Raw genomic sequence first — 18,992 nt, 5'->3', positions numbered from 1 at the left:
TTGGAGACGCGGGGTGGGGGGGGGACCAATCAAGAGGCGGCGCGTGAGCATCTTTCTTCTTTTCCAACCTCGGCGTTCTACATATTTTCCCGCCTTTTCTTCGCTGCCTATTCCCCCTCCCCCATCGCCCATCTTTCTAACTCCCATTTGTAAATAACTGCCTCACAAGCCTGCGCACTCATGTCAGTAAAATACCTCGTTCGAAAGAGTTCAATATATTACGTCACAAAAGCATCAACTTCCTGGCTTTCTTTTAAAACAACAGGGTTTTGTTTGTTTTTGCACCCCCCCCCCCCGCCAAAAATAGCTACTCGCTGAACTTTTATTGTTTACTCAAGAGTGCCACTTTTTGTTCACACCGTGACAGCTGTGTGGGAGGCTGAAGTACATCTGGTTAATCTTATCTAGTCGATGGGCTTCCCAAAGGCATTTTCTGGTGGGCTGCTGTGAGGAAAAGGATGCTGGACTAGACGGGGCTGCTTGGTCTGATCCAGCAGGATTTTATGCTCCTTGAAGGGAAATTGAAAGTCTGTTAATTTTCTGGGACTTGCCTCCCACTATAAGAAAAAAGAACAATGGGTAGTGTTTTAGTACTGAACTGATGTGTTGCGAATAAAAAGTGGGCTTAATGTGTGTGTGTTTTTAAAGTATATAAATATTATAAAAAAATCCTCTGTGGATGGGCATGGGGTGTGGAGGGTGAAGAGCATCCTTTCCTTCAAAGAATTCTGGGCACTGTTATTTGTTGGAAAGTGCAACTGTAGGGAAAAGCGCAGTGCCTAGAATTCTTCAAGGAGAAGAACAATAGAATTGCAGAGTTGGAAGGGACAGTGTGTTTCAAATATGCTTTAAAACGTGAACTGGATGATTGGTCTCTTGGCTGTTTTGCACTCCTTGGGCTGCATCTACTCAGAGTAGGCCCACTGAAATTAATGGAACTTAGTATGGGTTGTATCCAGTGCATTCCCACCTAGAACATTGGTGCCTGTACTTGTCATGAAGTTGTTACATTAAGTGTCACACTTTTTAACCCAAGAGGCTAAAAGGAAGTGCCGGTACTGCGTACCTTTGAGTAACCCAATGAAAAGAAAGCACTGGTTGTATTCAACATTGTTGTTCTACTTGTGCAGCAAAACTTCCCTCTCCTCAGCAGCCCCCTGTGCACCCTCAAAGCCCGTTTCGGAGGATCTCTGGAGATTTTGGGGGTGCATGAGAGGAAAGGGAAGTCCTATTGCATGAGTGGAACTCGACAGATACAACCCTTGATTCATTAGTTTCACTGAGATTATTCCAAGTCTGAATAACAGATACAACTCCTTTTGTGATTCCACCCCCCCCCCCAATTGACAATATATTCCCCCACTGACAGTAAAGAAAGAAACTCACTGACAGTAAAGAAAGTACTACGGATTGTTTTTTTGTACAGTATGTCAGAAGGCTGATCGCCGAAAAATTGATGCTTTTGAATTATGGTGCTGGAGGAGACTCTTGAGAGTCCCATGGACTGCAAGAAGATCAAACCTCTCCATACTGAAGGAAATCAACCCTGAGTGCTCACTGGAAGGACAGATTGTGAAGCTGAGGCTCCAGTACTTTGGCCACCTCATGAGAAGAGAAGACTCCCTGGAGAAGACCCTGATGTTGGGAAAGATGGAGGGCACAAGGAGAAGGGGATGGCAGAGGACGAGATGGTTGGATAGTGTTTTCGAGGTTACCAGCATGAGTTTGACCAAACTGCGGGAGGCAGTGGAGGACAGAGGTGCCTGGCATTCTCTGGTCCATGGGGTCACGAAGAGTCGGACACGACTAAACGACTAAACAACAACAACATGTCAAAGTTGCAACATACTTTACAGTTTTACTGCTTTCATTGTTGTAACAATCCTGTGAAACAGGACAAAATAAATGCCATGCTACAGATAGGGATCTTACTGAGGCAGAGAAAATGACTTGCCTAGCATCCTCCCTAAAGTCCATGACAGAACTAGTACTATAAAAATGAACTCCTACAACCAAGTCTGGAAGACCTGCTTCAGTACCCAGCACATAATTTATGGAATTTGCTGTCACATGATTTTTATTTATTGATTTAGATGTGGCAATGGTCACTTGTTTAGATGAGCTTAGACACTGGAGAAATTTATTGACTGTCAAAGGCCATGATAGCTGTGGGCAATATGCCACTGAATTCAGGTGGCTGGGGGTGAGCTACTGCATGGATTCAAAATGCAATAGTAAAGCCTGAGTCAATAAAAAATGTCTTAATGTGGTGCTGAAAAAGGCCCCAGACATCTTTTGAGGAGGCTATTCTGTAGCTGAGGTGTCACCACTGAATAGATCCTGTCTTTGGAATCCACCCAACTCACTTCAATTAGGGGATCCAGGAGCAGGGCCTGAGAAGACTATCTTAAGGTTCAGGTAGACATATATTGTAATAGGAGGAGGCAATCTTTTAGGTAATCTGAATTGCAGATCTGCTAAATGAACATATAATGATCTTAAGTCCAGTTCTCCGCCAGGCAGCCATAGCCTATAAGCAATTTGAAAATCCTAGCATTAATACTTATTTCATTTTATAGGTGTGGTATGGTGAGCGCTACCTTTCCATCGCATAAAAAGTACTTGTAAAACTTTTGCACTGGCTCCATCAAACATGTCAGTCTGTGAGGATATGCTTCTTTGCAATTACCGCAAATGCCGAGTCAAACTTTCAGGCTACGCATGGGTCACAGCCTGCTCACATATTTTCTGTGACCAACATGGCAGTGGGGAATTTAGCCGCTCGCCTGCAGTCTGCCCTGCTTGCACCAGTGCTCTTTCTGGTAAACTGGATATTGTTCGAACAGAACTCAGTCCTTCTGAGGAATACAAAGCCATGGTCCTATCTGGACTGCGACCAGAGATTATTCTGGACATCAGTTCCAGGGCTCTGGCTTTCTGGACATACCAGGTAAACACTCCTTGAACAGGTTTCCATCAATGGAATTTTAAGGTTTTGAAAATTTAGCTGTCTTTTCACTATCAAGAGGAGATGCAGATTGGGGTGGATTTGTAACAGAAAAACCAGACATAAAATAGTTAAGAAACTACCTTTGGCTAATTAAACAATTTATGGCCTTTTAAAATCTGTGTGTTGGGGGTTATTTCTTTTCTTTTCTTTTCTTTTCTTTTCTTTTCTTTTGTTGTTTTGCTTTGTTTTGTTACTATGTTATGCATGTTTGTGCTGTGTAAACCACCCTGTGATCCTTAGATGAAGGGAGGTATAGACATTAAATTTACTATTGCTACAGTCAAACCTTGGTCCCCGAACGCCTCCGTTTTGGAATGTTTTGGCTCCCGAACGCCTAAAACTCAGAAGTAACTGCTCCGGTTTTTGGAAGCCGAACGTGTAACGTGACTTCCATTTTGAGTTTTCTTATTTTATTGAGGATTCCGCTTCAGTTTTAAGTTGTCTAACATTTCAGAAATTGAACTGTCTTCCAAAATGGATTGCGTTTGACAACTGAGATTTGACTGTACTACTACTCCAGCCTCCAGTCTGCTCAACTTCTGCTAGAGATTTCAGCTGAAAGAGAAAGGAAGAAAAATAATGAGGAAGAATAAAAGAATCAAGGGAGGGGGGAATACATCAAGCACATATTGCTCAGCCCTGACATCACAGTGGCTCTTATGCTCCTGCTTACTCTATCTTCTATCCTTGCAGGTTCACCAGGAGCGCTTATACCAAGAATATACCTACAGCAAGGCAGAGGGTCACCTGAAGCAGATGGAGAAAGTCTACACCCAGCAACTCCAGAGCAAAGATGTGGAGCTGACTTCCATGAAGAGTGAGGTCTCCTCCCTAAAGAAAGTACTGGAAGAATACAAAAAGAAATTCACTGAGCTCTCAGAGAAACTCATGGAGCGCAATCGGCAGTACCAGAAACTGCAGGGCCTCTATGACAGCCTACGCTTGCGCAACATTGCTGTGGCCAACCAGGAGGCAGGCCAAGAGCCTCCTATGATGCCCCAGCCTGTATTTGGTTTCTCTTTGGGTAAGGACAGGGGCCTTTCAGTTGGGTAGTTAAACTTGTACTAGCATACTCAGTGCAATTAACTTTTTCCCCACAAAGAGCAATATGACAGAAACATAGGCATGATGGGGAAATCCTATGTATATTATAAAAGTATAGTTTTGCCCCCAGACACATGGAGCCACTTAGAGTGGCTGGGGCATCCCAGTCAGATGGGCAGCATATAAATAATAAATTATGATGACAATGATGATGATGTTACCAACTCATTTCTTCTGTCTCTCCTAGCAAAGCAAATGGAACTTTGCCCAATTTTTGTGGTTAATTCTCTTGAGTGCCACACCTCACTGAATATGCCCTAATCATTTCCTTATCTACACTATACATTTAAAGCAGGATCTTGCCACTTTAAACTACCATAGCCTCCTGCCTCAATCTCTGGGAATGGTAGTTTGTAAGGAGTCAAAAGGAGATCCCTAAATTTCCCTCACAGAGCTACAATTCCCAGAGAGGCTTAACAATCAATCCATCAGTCTACTCTACTCTAGTAAAACTGTAGGCATATATTGAGTATTCTCTGTGTTAACATACTACTGTGGCTAATATTGGCTTAAAGGTAAAGGTAAAGGTACCCCTGCCCGTGCGGGCCAGTCTTGTCAGACTCTGGGGTTGTGCGCCCATCTCACTCAAGAGGCCAGGGGCCAGCGCTGTCCGGAGACACTTCCGGGTCACGTGGCCAGCGTGACATCGCTGCTCTGGCGAGCCAGAGCCGCACACGGAAACGCCGTTTACCTTCCCGCTGGTAAGCGGTCCCTATTTATCTACTTGCACCCGGAGGTCCTTTCGAACTGCTAGGTTGGCAGGCGCTGGGACCGAGCAGCGGGAGCGCACCCCGCCGCAGGGATTCGAACCGCCGACCTTTCGATCGGCAAGTCCTAGGTGCTGAGGCTTTAACCCACAGCGCCACCTGCGTCCCTAATATTGGCTTACTTATAGATTAAATCCCCCTAATACAATATCTCTTGTTCACATGTTCTAGGTAATGCTGCCAGGTTCTCTGAGAATGCAACACCTATCCAGGGCTGGCGTGGTGATGGGGACTTCCATTTCAAACCCTTCTTTGCTGCCTCTCCACCACTGGGCCAGTCTGGCAACAGCTTCTTTACTTCTCCTGGCAATGGTTTGGAACAGCATGCAGGAGGCAACAAGGCATATAAAATTAAGAGAATATAAATTGTAACTTATGTTGACAAGTTTAGGCCTTTTTGAATATCCAGGTTAGGCATGAAATGCTTTTTGGACTGAAATGCTCGTTGCAGACTTGAGGCTTTAAAAAGAACCTACAGGCCAGATCTCAGTGAAGTCTAATGTGCGTTAAATTTCCTGAAATCTCAGAAGTAGCAAATTTTAAAGGAAGAGAGCCTGCAGTGAGGACTAAAGGAGTAAATGCTCCAGTTAAAACCAATTCCTTTCTAAGCTTCTTTCTTTCTCTCAGCAGAGTGTTCCAGTTGTTGCTAATGGTTACCATAGCCACCCGCACCTCTAGATATTGTTGCATATATGCTGTCATTGTTCCATTACTCAGCAAGATTAATTCCTGCCCTGCAACATATGATTATGACTCTGGCTCTCACACAAATTATGATTCCTTAAAGTGAAATGTGAAAGCATTTTTTTCTGGCACCAAGGCTGCAATCTTACATATACTTACCTGGTAATAAGGTCTATTGAACTTTGTGGTGTCTGGGTACAGATGTACAGGATTACAGCCTAATTGTTTAATTACTATATTGTTGCAACTAATGTGTTATGTGATCTTTCATCCCGATTAATGCTTTGAACTGCCATATTTGTGTTGTAATGTAATGGTACTTTTTTCTCCAATTACGTGCATAAACATGTTTGCAAGCCTGTGTTTAATTTGTTCACTGCTTATTGAAACAGGTGGGGTTGAGGTTTTTTGTGGGGTGGGGAGGAAAAATCTAATATGCCTGGTGTGTTTGCCTCTGATTAGTGTGCACACACTTTTTGTTGGTACATACCACTATGAGCAGTTTTTGCTGTTAGAACTTAGGGTTGTAGCCAATGCTAGTCCTACTTAGAGTAGAATAGACATGACTAACAGGTTCATTAATTCAAATGGATGTACTCTGAGTAGGACTAGCATTGGATACAACCTAAGTTAGTCATTTTAAAACATGCTTCCTCAACCTCGGCCCTCCAGATGTTTTGAAACTACAATTTCCATCATCCCTGACTACTGGTCCTGCCTAGCTAGGGATCAAGGGAGTTGTAGGTCAAAAACATCTGGAGGGCTGAAGGAAGCCTGTTTTAAAATTTTAGGCATTTACTAGACTTCAGATGAGTTTGTATTACTCTGCAAATCAGATAATTGGATCCTTCCAGCCCCTTTGATTCTATGCATTTTACCTGCATTAATCACCATTTGATTTTGTATTCACACTTCTGATGTCACCCTCACCATATATAGAATGGAGTGATTAAGATGCATAAAGGGTAACTAGTCTGTATTACCATAATTGCAAACATCCATTTCTTGGGAAAGAAAGCAGAGGAGGAATACAAAATAAAAATAAAATTTCACTGAGCACCCAGACACAACCTGTTTCATGATTTTTGCACAAAACCATTGAAGTTAATGGGTTTAAGCATGCCTACCTATGCAAAGGATTGGATTCTGTCTTGCTAGTGAAAACATTTTAATATGAAATGTAAATACAGCATGTAATTTCATGGCATTTGTATCGCAGAAACCTGTAAGCAATTCACATAAGATACAGCTGAAAATACACAAGGAAAAATATGACAAGCTTCCTTTTGAATAGCTGCAGCTTCGTCTTTCAGAAACAGTGTCTCAGAGCACGTACAGAATATTTTCCACTGGGCAGGGAACAAGCTGTTTTTATTTTATTTTAACGAATATAAGGAATCTTTCAAAACACCATCGCTATGAAACAGCATAAGAAAAGAAGGTACATCTCTGTCACGCAGGTGTAATGCAAAACATTTATTTAAACACGGCCAGGATGATTCCTACTGCTTCCAGGAAGAATGGTCGATTCCTCTCTTTGTGGCTTGCAGTTTGGCCTCCAGTCCTTTAGATGTCTCTGCAGGAGCCTCCGTGGTTGCAAGCAAAGAGAATAACAGGAAACGGAGGAGAGTCTCGAGCGATCATGGCTGAGGAAGAAGAAGAAAGCCCCCAAGCTCGGCAAGGTTTGCAGGTAGGGCGAGCAAAACATCTCGCCGTGTCATAAGCCTACCGTTTTTCTTCTTCCTCTGACCTCTGCTAAAGTCAATATATTATCCGAACAGTTTCCTCGCCCCCCACCCGAGTTGGCAAAACATGGAAGCAGCAGCCAGGAGTTCCATCCTGCTCCGTGCAGGTGTTTTAACTGTGTCAGGATCCACCCGGATCTCATTTTACTGGGAATATGCTGCCGAATATGCTTCTCCAGCAGGAATTCCCCCCCCCCCCCATTACAATACTTCAAGCGATGAGGGAGGAGATGTAGCGAGAGGGGGAGTGGAGGAATGTGGATGTGGAAACCATACAGAGAAGGGGGTGCAACCTTTCTTTTGACTGCATAGGATTCTGCCCGTTCTTCTTTGTACTTCGGTTTTGCTCGCCCCTCAAGCCACTGAGGACCAGGACTCGTAGCACGTTGGCGGGGGGGGGGCATCTAGTCCAATTCCCTGAGGGTCATTTATTTCAACCCCTTTTCTTATCACTTTCAGAGCTTAGTTATTGAAATCAAGGGTGTGGAGTGCTCAGCCATGTCTTTAAAAGTTGGGGGGGGGGGGGTTTGGCTCGTGCCTGAGCAACTCTAGACTGCTGGAACCTGGAAATGAACGATAATGAATGGAAAACTAAAGACACCTCATTTTGCGCATATTTCCCATACATGCTTCCTTTGGTACCTGTTAACCACCATTAAATGTCAAGGTAGCGATAGACTAGTGTGTGTTTAGCTTCTGTTTTCGGTGCATGCTGTGTATTGGCAAGACGTTGTTGATCTGGTTTGATGGTAACGTTCTCTGTTTGGCGATTTCCTGATAGGAACTGGTTGACCAGCTATATCATTTCCGAGACCATTATTTTGAGAGCCACAAGGTGGAAGATGCTGGGAAAAAGCAGCAGGATGTACAAGAAGAGATGGAGAAGACTCTTCAGAAAATGGAAGCATTAGAAGGTAAATCTCAACAGAACCAGCATTCTCCTTTCCCCAACTTGTATACCATTCCTCCTCCTCCTTTCTCATATGCTGTGAGGCTCTGCAGGTGTCCTTTTTATTGCGCATTCCTGATTATTTGTGCTCCTGGTAATATTAGAGTGGTTATGTATGATCCTGTTTAGGGAAGTTTTTAATGTTTGATGTCTTACCGTGTTTTTAATATTCTATTGTGAGCCGTCCAGAGTGGCTGGGGAAACCCAGCCAGATGGGCGGGGTACAAATAATAAAATTTTTATTATTATTTCTTTTGGATGAGCTCGGTGACTGAATTTCTAGCACAGTGTGGATTTTATGGACTTGCAGTTCACTTACGGCATCTCTCTTTCTCCCATCCTCTGCTAGGCCTGTCTAAGGGTCGAGCTCACACACTGATGCTGAAGGGGAAAGCCTTGAATGTGTCCCCAGATTATAATGCACAGGCTGAAGAGCTGCTCTCCAAAGCTGTCAAGCTGGACCCAGAACTGGTAGAAGCCTGGAATCAGTTAGGGGAAGTTTACTGGAAAAAGGGTGATGTCTCTGCTGCCCACACCTGCTTCTCTGGAGCGCTTAGCCATGTAAGTCCCCCCTCAGTCCTCCCTTGGGCAGGCGGTGATTCTAGTTTGGAGAATTGCTTGGCACTTCAAGCCAGGACTTTTCAGACAAAGGACATACCTCAAGGAAAATTTTGGGGAAGTGAGAGTCATATTTTGCATTTCACTAGGTAGGATTTGAATTCTTGCTAATTGCAGAAGCCTTGTCTTTCTCCTGCCCCTTTTCTCTTCAGTGCAAGAACAAGGCCTCCCTGCAGAATCTCTCTATGGTGCTGAGGCAGCTGCGCACAAACTCTGCTGATGAGCATGCACACAATGTGATGGACAGCGTGCGGCAGGCCAAGCTGGCAGTGCAGATGGATGTGCGCGATGGCCGCTCCTGGTGTGAGTCTGTCATGTGCCCCTTTTCAGGTGTTCCTGAGGTGGGATGGGATAGAACAAGGAAGGGAACCGGCTGTGCAACTTGCTAATTATGCTCTCTGTATTCCACAGATGTTCTGGGCAATGCCTACCTCTCCTTGTTCTTCAATTCAGGGCAGAACCCCAAGATCTCCCAGCAGGCGCTGAGTGCCTATGCCCAAGCAGTAGGTGCTGGAGGGGACTCTAGAGGAAGCCTGTGGTATGGTGGGGAGGAGGGGGTTGGGGGCCCAGGCTAAGCCTTTTCTGGAGATTCTACATTACCAGGAGTTGAGGTGGAAATGGCTAGTTCTAGGTGGCAGATTAGAGGGCTGTTAATGGATGCAGGGAGACCCAGTTTCAAATTCTTCCTTGCCTGCAAAGCTTACCGGGTTACCTGAGCAAGTTGCACTGTGAAGGGGTGGAACAGGCTAAGGCCCCTATGACTGCATGCAGGGAGATCACATTTTCCAATGTTCTAAGTAAAACCACACAGATAAAATAAATAGCAAACCCTCTCTCCAAGTGAGAAACTTGCACAGCTGGAGCTATAATCTTGGCTATAATCCTTTCTTGGAATGCTAGTTATGTAACTGTGTTAATTTATTTATTAGATTGATACCCACTTTTCTTCCCAGAAGCTCAAGGCAGTATACACGGTTCTTTTTCCCACCCCCACCCAACTTCCCATTTTATCCTCACAATAGTCATGCGAAGTAGGTTAGATAGTTTCCGGCCCAAAGTCACCCAGAGAACTTAATGGCTGAGTGGGGATATGAACCTTGGTCTCCTCCGTCCTAGTGCAACACTCTAACCACTACAGCATACTGTCTGTCCACACAGGCAAGGATACTGAAAGGGCACCTCCTGTCTGCCGGTTGAGGTGGCATTTCGGGATTCTGCCACTTCCTTTTGCTGCATATACACGCCTAACCTCAATCTATTCTACCTAACCAACTTGCTGTAAGGCAAAAATGTGATACACGTGTTGTTTTTAAAGGTCCCTCCTGTTTCATAAATTGCTTTGATATTTCTAATGTAAAGCAAATTAATGCATTTTGCAAAATAAAATAAAGATGTTGCAATCTTCACTAGCATAAGTTTGCCATGCTCTTGGGAAGTTCTCATACCCAGGATGATGAGGATATTCACCTCCTGTTATTTTTTAGTATCTGACAAAAGACGTTATTTGGAAATAAGAGCCCAAAGGCTGGGTCATACCAAAGGCCTGTTGAGTTCAGCATTTTGTTCTCATTGTGGCCAGTTATGCCCACGGAAAGCTCACAAGCAGGGCATGAGTGCAGTTGTGGTCGTGATCCCTAACATCTGATATTCTGACATCAGCGTCTGAATCTTAATATATAACCATCATGACTAGTACCCCCTGAGAGCTGTATTCTCCGTGCATTCTTCTAATCCTGTTTTAAAGCTAAATATTATAATAGTGAGTATCAAAGTTTAACCTTGCAGTCTGTGAAGTTATTTTGTCTGTCCTGAATCTGCCAATATTCCTCATCACTGGGTGACCCTGGGTTCTAGTACTGTGTGTGTGAGAGAGAAAAACCTCTGTGCACATTCAGATCATGGTGCATAATTTTGTGCTCCTCTGCTTTGAATAGGATAGAGGCAGACAGTAGTTGGTGTAGAAGAATGCCTGGTTTTCTAAATTGTGACTTTGTGGCATATCTGTAAAGTGGTTCTTGCTCAGCTCAGCTGCTGTCCCCACCCAGACCCACCAACATAGTGGAAAAGTGCAAGAGATCAAAATGAAGGCTAAAGTTGCCCAATAGGGATAGTTAGAGGCAGCCTAGAAAAAAAGTTTGGTACTCATGCAATAACTTTCCAGAGTGATCCTGTGAGCATATAAATGCCTGGAACAACACATATCAGGATTGGTTACTTATGTAACTGTTCTGTGGATTTTGTGAGCTGGACCGATTAAGGGGAAAGAAAATGAGGTAGCTAAAGGTGTGCTATAGATGGTGGATGGATGGGGATTTTGGGCTGCAGCTGGTAAAAGCAAAAATGACTGTGGTGGAAAGTGCTTGGGGAGCAGGAGGAGTGTGTCCTCACAGAGGAAGTGATGGTGGATGCTCATGCATTTCTCTTGGTCTTCTTTCTGTAGGAGAAGGTGGACCCCACGGCATCTTGTAATCCAGATCTACATCTTAATCGAGCCACGGTGAGGGTCATGGGGCAAGATAGGTTTGGCTGGCTTGTGCTTGACCTATCGCGGAGAACTCTGAAAAGTGTGGGATAGGTTAGAGGATGGGGGGCTGGCAATTCCAAGTGAAATACATCTTAAGGCTACCATCTAAGCAGTCACCAAGGGGCCGATTTTCAATCTCTGCCCCTGTTCTGACTTAACTGATCTGTGCCTGCAGTTTCCTATTTCCATAGTAGTGTATGTTCCACGTGACCCTAGCTTATCACCTTCTGCTCTGTTGTTTTTGGGGGCAGCTATACAAGTATGAAGAAAACTACATGGAAGCTCTGGAGGGCTTTGCACAGGCAGCAGCCCTTGATCCAGCTTGTCCTGAACCACGCCGACGGGAGCAGCAGCTCGTAGATTTCCTGGAGCGGCTAACCAGCCTCCTTGAAAACAAGGTATTATTAACGGCAACAAGACTTGGTGTCCTTTCACTGCCTGACCCATGCAAACGTAGCATCGTCCAACAATGCAAAGGTGACTCACCATGCTGCTTTTCTCCCTTGCAGGGAAAAGTGAAAGGCAAGAAGCTGCAGAGCATGCTGGGAAGCCTGCGTACCTCCCAGCTGGGCCCGTGTGGGGATGGGCGCTACCAAGGGCCCTCGGGTCAGAAGGTGCAACTGGAACAGCGCCCCCTGGGCACCTTGAGGTCTGGCGTCAACTCTGGTGTTGTGGTGCTGGGGAAGGTGCTGTTCAGTCTGACCACAGAGGAAAAGGTGCCCTTGTGAGTTTCTGCCACATCCTGCCTTGGAATCTTTTCCTTTGTCCCCCCCCCCCCCGACTATATCCACCTTTTCCTTCCTGCTTAGCTTTATCCCGCTCTCTTCATAGTTTGTTAGGGCTTATATTCTTCCCTAGGAAGATAGGTTTGGGATAGGTTTCAATAATTATTTAAAAGTAGCAAAAAGCTGTAGAAGCTTACCCCACAAACGCACATCATTATGGAGGCCACCAGACGCTTGCTTAAACGGAAGTAAATACCTTAATCTTGATTCTGAAATGTGTTCAGCTTGATGTGTTGTTGGTTCTTTAGAGCAGGGGTGAAAAACCTTTTGGCTCTATGAGCCAGATCCTTATCAGGATTGGCCTTGCTGGCCAAATTCACTCACCCACCTGCCAACTCAGCTGACATCACAACTGATGTTGGCTTATGAGTGGTAGCCATGTTTTGGAGAAAACGACCACACAAGCTGAGATTGGCTCACTGGCTGGAGGTTGTCCATCCTTGCTGTAGAGGAAGGCAGTTCTAATAAGGAGAAACTACCTTTGATGGGATAACAGGGAACTCTCTGTTGAGCTTGGAGACTATGACACCTACAAGATGCTTAGTCTGTTCTTGAGCTTTATCAACCATGACCAGCTCCTTGGGCTCTGCTGTGTGGGCAAGTATCCATCTTGCTCATCTCTTGATCTTTCCACTTGCCTGTCTACCCATCCAGCAACCTGACTGATACTTCTTTTTAAACATATTTTGTTCTTTCCTCTCTTTACTCAAACAGCACTTTTGGCCTGACTGACTCCACCGAGGGCCCCTGTTTTGCTGTCACTGTGTACAACATGGCACAAAGCTGGGGGGTTTTGATTGGGGACTCGGTGGCCATCCCTGAGCCTCACCTTCGGCATCATCACATCCAGCACCAAGGCAAGGTGAGTTCCGTCTGTGCTCTTTCTTTGGCCCTTTCAAATTCTATTATGTACCTGTTTCCATGTTGCTCGTGATGCAACCAGAGCCTCCAAAGAGGTACAGATAGGTAGCCGTGTTGGTCTGCCATAGTCAAAACAAAAAAAATTCCTTCCAGTAGCACCTTAAAGACCAACTAAGTTAGTTCTTGGTATGAGCTTTCGTGTGCATGCACACTTCTTCAGATACCAAAGAAGTGTATCTGAAGAAGTGTGCATGCACACGAAAAGAAGTGTATCTGAAGAAGTGTGCATGCACACGAAAGCTCATACCAAGAACTAACTTAGTTGGTCTTTAAGGTGCTACTGGAAGGAATTTTTTTTTGTTTTGTCCAAAGAGGTAGTTGGAAGAGACAGCACAGAATTACTTGAATGCACAAGTGATGGAAACAGTTTAAAGCAGAGGCAACAATTCGAGGCTTACTGGCGTCATCTTGTCTGTCCTGGCACCCCCTTGTTCTTATGTATTTTTCCCCACCCATTCCCAGATCAGTCATTCTGGGAGAAAGATTCCAAGTGGAGAGGAAGCCTCTATGTCTTTTTAAAAATGGCACTTTTAAAACTTCGTTTCAGTTGGGAGTTATGTAAATCTGGGTGTGTGTGTATTTTCAGATAACCTGCTCATTTGAGCAGTGCCAGATATTTAATGCATAGTTCATTTTGATTTGTTTGCAGGAAAGCTAGACATTACACCTAAGCAAGTGTTAACACTGTCTCAGTGCATTTTCCTGTCACTTTCCTTATTGCAAAATGTCATGTCTTTTGGAGACATTGGTTTTGTTGTGCAAGGTTCTCTCCATCAGCTGTGATTATGCTGCCTGAATTTGCCAATGTGTGAGCAAATCTTGCCCGAAAATAGTCCCTGTAGTCCCTGTTACAGTCAGCAAGGTTTGGAGGGAGGGAGGCCTTACTTAGATTGAATCCTTCCTCCGCACCGTAACCTTTTCTCCATTCCTCTTTTTCAGAGTTTTACTTTTTCTAGCATCCGGGTGGAGACGCCTCTCCTGCTAGTGGTGAATGGCAAAGTGCAAGGATCCCAGAGCCAGGCTGCAGCCACCATTGCGTATCAGGCACAAAGTGAATGAAGTGAGGGGGCAGGAGGAGGAGACGGCAAGTGGGGGGACTGCTCTCCCGCCTGGTGGTGCTTGGCCTGCAGGCTGAACTTGCTACCTCTTCGAGGATCTAGAAAATCAAAGGCCTGGGGCAGGGTTAGCCAAGGCAGTGCCATCCAGCTGTTGCTGAACTACAACTCCCAGCATTTCTCCCCCTTGGCTATGATAGCCGGGGCTGATGGGAGTTGTTGTCCAACAACATCTGGAGGACACTACCTTGGCTATCTAGGGCCCAGCAAGGTTGGATTTGTTTTTATCATACATTCAAAGACACTAGGTTGAAGGAGTGAGAGACAAGAGGGGGAATTGCAGGACTCCAGGGTTAAGCCCTAGTTTTGCTCCCTCTAGTTCTACTTCCCTATGCATCAGCCTAGCCTCGATCCTCTGCAGTAATAAGAATTAGCCTTCATGAGTCAGTCTGAAAAATCAGCAAGGCTGCTCAGCTCACTCCCATGTCTTTCCCTAGACTCTTCCCACTTTCCAACACCAGGCCTGCCCCATCTCTACTGTTAGGGAGGGCGACCCTGTTGCCCGTTTCTCACCTTAACTTCCATTTCACTTGAGTTTGGGCATTTGAGCTTGTTTGGCTCTTCTGTCTTTTGTAGATCCCAGTTGGCTGAGCACTAGCCCCCATTGTCTTTTATTGTGTGTGTGTATATATATACAGGAGATAATAACATCTGTATTTATTTGGCAATGTTTTGAGTTCAACTTTGTAATTTTTATACATATTCTGCTCTTTCTGTTCCCTACTTTAACCAGTAAAAACCTGCATTCTTTGCTTTTTGGGCAATGCCTTGTGTTTGGTTCCCATAACAAAGATTTAAAAAGATTAGCAAGGCTCAAAGCAGGGTAAAGCACATGATCCAGTTTTATCCTCATAGCAGCCCTGCATGGTGGTTGTTACTTTATTTTTTGAGTTCTACCCACCTGACTAAGTTGATTCAGCCCACTCTGGGTGGCTTCCAACAGAATATACAAAACACAACAGAATATCACACATTAAAAGTGTTTCAATATAGGGCTGCCTTCAGATTTAATTTAACAGAAGGTTGTATACTTGTCTGGAGAAGGTTGTATGCTTGTTTATCTTCTTGACATCTGATGGGAGGGCATTCCACAGGGTGGGCACCACTACCGAGAAGGCCCTTCCTGTTTCCATGTAGCTTCACTTCTCACAATGAGGGAACCGCAAGAAGGACCCCAGAGCTAGACCTCAGTCTCTGGGCTGGATGATGGGGGTGGAGAAGCTCCTTCAGGTTCACAGTCTAGGGTAGACTGAGAGACACCACGGCTGAGCAGTGACAACTTGCCTCATCGGAGTATGGCCAGCTTTCCTTCCTATAGAAGAAGGATGGGTAAAAGTTGCCTTGCTGATCCACCTTTCCTGGAAGGAGTGCCATTTAATCCCTGATGGACCTACCAAATTTTGATTGAGGAATAGTTCAAAGGTTTGCCCACATGTCCATTCTGAAGGGAAAGAAGGGTTGTAAGAATTGGGGAGATTGCCACAAGAGATCAGGGCCCTGCTGGATTTGACATCCTTCTGCAGGGCCTGCAAGATGGCGTTGTTCCACCAGGCCTTTGGTCAGGGCTCAGCCTGACTCCCCTTCTCTTTTTGTATAAGAACTAGTATGAAAGAGGCCTCCCATCATTCTCACAGGCTCATATAAGAACAGCGTAAACAGTTGGGCCTGGTGAGCATTTACTGTTCCCAACCCTAATCCTGCGGAAAGCCATCTAATTAGATTTTAATTTGATCCTGACTTGTTTTTAGGAGGTAATTTAATTAATGTTTGATTTTATACCAATATTATATATTGGATGTTAGCTGCCCTGAGCCTGGTTTTGGCTGGGGAGGACAGGATACAAATAAAAGATGATGATGATGATGAAGAAATGTCAACATCTTTCTCTTTGACTCATGTAACGTAGAAAATCAAGCAGTGTTAACATGTGCCCTGTGCACAGGTATGTATTTACGATGGGCTCCTCATTTAGGAAGCTCTAACATGGCGACAGCTTTATTGTGGTGGGTGATCTCATTGGAGGTAAAATACACTTCAGCTGTGTGGAGAATGGAGTGATCCTAGAGTACAGATGTTGACCTTGTTATAAAAAACAAACGGGTTGGAGAGCAATTCTGCAGGAACACTCATGTAGTCTACCACCTGCAGTAATCCCATAATTACCACAGTCCAGCATATAGACTTCTGAGTTTCACTACAGCCTTACATGATTGTGTGTGGCTTGCAAAACTGAGTATGTCTGTGAGACTTAAAAAATACCTGCAGATATTTTGCATGTTACTAATGCTCAAGTTTTCTCCCGTATCCCCCATCCTTTATGTTCTATCGCCCTCTAGTGTTTGCACAAAGTTTTATTTTTAAAATGTGCCTCAATTTAACAGAAATGATGTAGGGAGAGCATTTTTAACCCATGACACTAAGGTCCAAACTACACTTTTTAAAGCCTTTAAAAACAGCTGGGGAGGGGAGAAGATTTGAATTGGGCATATGATGGCTGGTGGAGGAGAGGTTTAGCTCCCCCCGCCCCCGTGCCATTTCACTAGTGAAAATCATCCCTCTAAATACTAGCTTGCCTTCCCATGCAGAACAAAACTGATGCATAGAGGATTTAGCTTCTATCACCTGTACTCTGCTGGGAAAAGTGGCTGAATTTCCCCCTCAATTTCAAAGAGTTCCTTTGAGCAGAACTCACCTCACCAATCTCCTCTCTTCGACCAACGACAGAGCAAGGTGACTTTTCTGTGACCTATTGAGTGGGTGAACTGCATCTCGACTCCTCCATTAAAATCACTCTACATTGGCACTGCTAGAAGGAAATGTTGCAGTTACAGATCATCTTTTAAATTGGCTCCCACAGGGTAGCCCAACAAAGATTGCCAGAAAAGTTCATATCCAGGCACCAGTTAATTAGGCCAATATGGTTTTCCTTCCTCCTGATCTAACTCTGACGGAAGCTTCTGGAGCTGAATCCTCCTGAGGAAATGGCTGTCTAAATTGGGAATTGGAGTGATGTGTGCAGTTGCTGCTTAGAAGAATGTGAGGAAAAGGGTAGATTCAAGCCAATATGTTTGATCCTTATCCTTGCTACTTTTGGGATGAGTACAGAGTGTGATGGCCTGAGGGAAAAGATACCTCAGCACTGCAGTGAACCTGAAATAAGTGCTTGGGACAGATAGTGAATTATTGCTGGCAATTTTTGTGTTTTTTTCTTTCTTTTCTTTAGGACAAAGTGCTCTATAACTCATCTCTTTGCGTACATTAGGCCAGGAGATACGGACCTGCTCAAACCTCTGAATGAGTTTAATGTAAAGAAAATAAGCTTTTATTGTACTAACCAAAGGCCATGACAAAACTATACAAACACTTAACAAAAGAATGTACATGTAAACTACCCAAACTGTATAGGAATTTATTTTTGTATGTGACTACAGTGGCAGGAATGTTATTTGCCCCAGAAAGGAAAGAAGAAGAAGTCCCAACAAAAGAAGAATGGATACAAAAACTTATGGAATACACATAAATGGCAAAATTTACCAGAAAAATAGGAAATCAAAATAACAAACTTTTAAATAAAAGAATGGAAATGGTTTATGGAATATTTACAAACAAATTACAAACAGATAAGAACATTGGCAGGATTATTGTAATAACCTGTAGTTTTTTAAGAGTATATATTTAAGGTAGATGAATAAATGAGCAAATTTGGATATGCAGAAAATATTAAAAATAAATATAAGGAACCACAGAAAGAAGGGGAAGGAAGTCAAGTTTTGAAATGTTAAAATGATTGTAAAATTCTTGAAATGTATAAAACTGAAAATCAGAAATAAAATTTAAAAAGGAATGCATATGTAAAGAAAGCCTCTGCATAAGCCATGAGAACGGTATTTTGCAAGTGAGACTGCAAATGGGGCATCTCCATGATTACATGCCATGCAATTCTATTTAGACCTCCCAATCTACCTTACAATTTACTGAAATTTTATCCAATTCATTCTTCCTGATTTTTCTTGTCACCAGCGTAAAGAGGGCCACGTTATGAGTCACGGAGACATTAGTTGCCCAGCAGCTATAGGACCCTCTCTGCTGAAGAGAGACTGCTTTCTTGAACAAATGTGATTTAGAAAGCATCTCCTAGGTTCTGTGTATAGGACCAGCTTCCCTCTCCTCTTGTCTCACAGAACCTGAAGAGGCATGAAGAGGGCAGAGCAGAGGCAGACAAGGTGAAGAAGTCTCAGGTTGCTTGGGAAGTGTGGGAATGTTAAGAATAGTCGGAAAGGATATATTGAATAAGTATTATCCTTCCTTCACTCCCGCTAGTAAGTGATGTAGCAGAGCAGATTCCCCTCAATATAACTGGAAGGTAGTTTGCAGATTTGTTCGAATCTCTTAATTAAGATTATTTCCTGGTGCCCCACTTTAATCCCTCTTAAAAGAACAAAGACACAAGAGTATTTCTGAGTAAAGTAACAAAAGGTTTACTCACATTTCAGTGCATTGCTAGTAATGTACACCTTTGGCCATCTATTTCCCATTTTAAACATTTTATAATAACATTTTGTAAGTTATTTTTACTTAGCATATGCGCTTCACCAACACTTTCCCCTGATATATGCACATTTATGGACATGTTTCTGCTTGGAGAGCTGAACTGCAAAATTCATGCGGATTTCAAAAGCTAGTTGTGTTTGGTTTCACATGATGTTATTTCGGGGAACAGGAATGAGGTAACTTTGCCTTTAAATGCCGACTGAACCGAATTTCGCCCCT

At 43.9% G+C, this 18,992-nt stretch overlaps 2 protein-coding genes across 7 annotated transcripts; both read left to right on the top strand.

Annotated features, from left to right (window-relative positions):
- Window positions 1-56: 56 nt before the first annotated feature.
- On the top strand, window positions 57-5,926 carry CCNB1IP1 (cyclin B1 interacting protein 1). Of its 6 annotated transcripts, none has more exons than XM_083707549.1 (4): window positions 57-182; window positions 2,580-2,950; window positions 3,704-4,034; window positions 5,053-5,926. In XM_083707549.1, the coding sequence occupies exons 2-4, from the start codon at window positions 2,654-2,656 to the stop codon at window positions 5,244-5,246; spliced, it is 822 nt and encodes a 273-aa protein (XP_083563675.1). In that variant the 5' UTR covers window positions 57-182; window positions 2,580-2,653; the 3' UTR covers window positions 5,247-5,926. The 6 variants fall into 6 exon arrangements, with proteins under 6 accessions (XP_083563675.1, XP_083563678.1, XP_083563677.1 ...); XM_083707552.1 differs by having other exon boundaries at window positions 77-527; XM_083707551.1 differs by lacking the exon at window positions 57-182 and adding an exon at window positions 189-483.
- On the top strand, window positions 5,329-14,975 carry TTC5 (tetratricopeptide repeat domain 5). Its single transcript, XM_083707470.1, has 10 exons — window positions 5,329-7,255; window positions 8,092-8,224; window positions 8,609-8,820; window positions 9,030-9,180; window positions 9,289-9,380; window positions 11,318-11,374; window positions 11,653-11,799; window positions 11,911-12,125; window positions 12,901-13,048; window positions 14,047-14,975. Exons 1-10 carry the CDS (start codon window positions 7,136-7,138, stop codon window positions 14,164-14,166), a joined length of 1,395 nt encoding a protein of 464 aa, XP_083563596.1. The 5' UTR covers window positions 5,329-7,135; the 3' UTR covers window positions 14,167-14,975.
- Window positions 14,976-18,992: the final 4,017 nt, after the last annotated feature.

The sequence above is a fragment of the Podarcis gaigeae genome (assembly GCF_964106915.1).
Source record: "Podarcis gaigeae genome assembly, chromosome: 13".
In the NCBI taxonomy this organism is placed as follows: Eukaryota; Metazoa; Chordata; class Lepidosauria; order Squamata; family Lacertidae; genus Podarcis; species Podarcis gaigeae.
This window is presented reverse-complemented; position numbering and strand designations above follow the sequence as displayed.

What these genes read in the sequence shown, in the direction of transcription:
- CCNB1IP1 (XM_083707549.1), top strand. Translation starts at nt 2,654, where the DNA reads ATGTCAGTCTGTGAGGATATGCTTCTTTGCAATTACCGCAAATGCCGA. An exon ending in TGGCTTTCTGGACATACCAG is followed by an intron (nt 2,951 to 3,703) that starts GTAAACACTCCT and finishes CTATCCTTGCAG; the next exon opens with GTTCACCAGGAGCGCTTATA. An exon ending in TGTATTTGGTTTCTCTTTGG is followed by an intron (nt 4,035 to 5,052) that starts GTAAGGACAGGG and finishes CACATGTTCTAG; the next exon opens with GTAATGCTGCCAGGTTCTCT.
- TTC5 (XM_083707470.1), top strand. Translation starts at nt 7,136, where the DNA reads ATGTCTCTGCAGGAGCCTCCGTGGTTGCAAGCAAAGAGAATAACAGGA. An exon ending in GCGCGATGGCCGCTCCTGGT is followed by an intron (nt 9,181 to 9,288) that starts GTGAGTCTGTCA and finishes TGTATTCCACAG; the next exon opens with ATGTTCTGGGCAATGCCTAC. An exon ending in CCAGCCTCCTTGAAAACAAG is followed by an intron (nt 11,800 to 11,910) that starts GTATTATTAACG and finishes TCTCCCTTGCAG; the next exon opens with GGAAAAGTGAAAGGCAAGAA.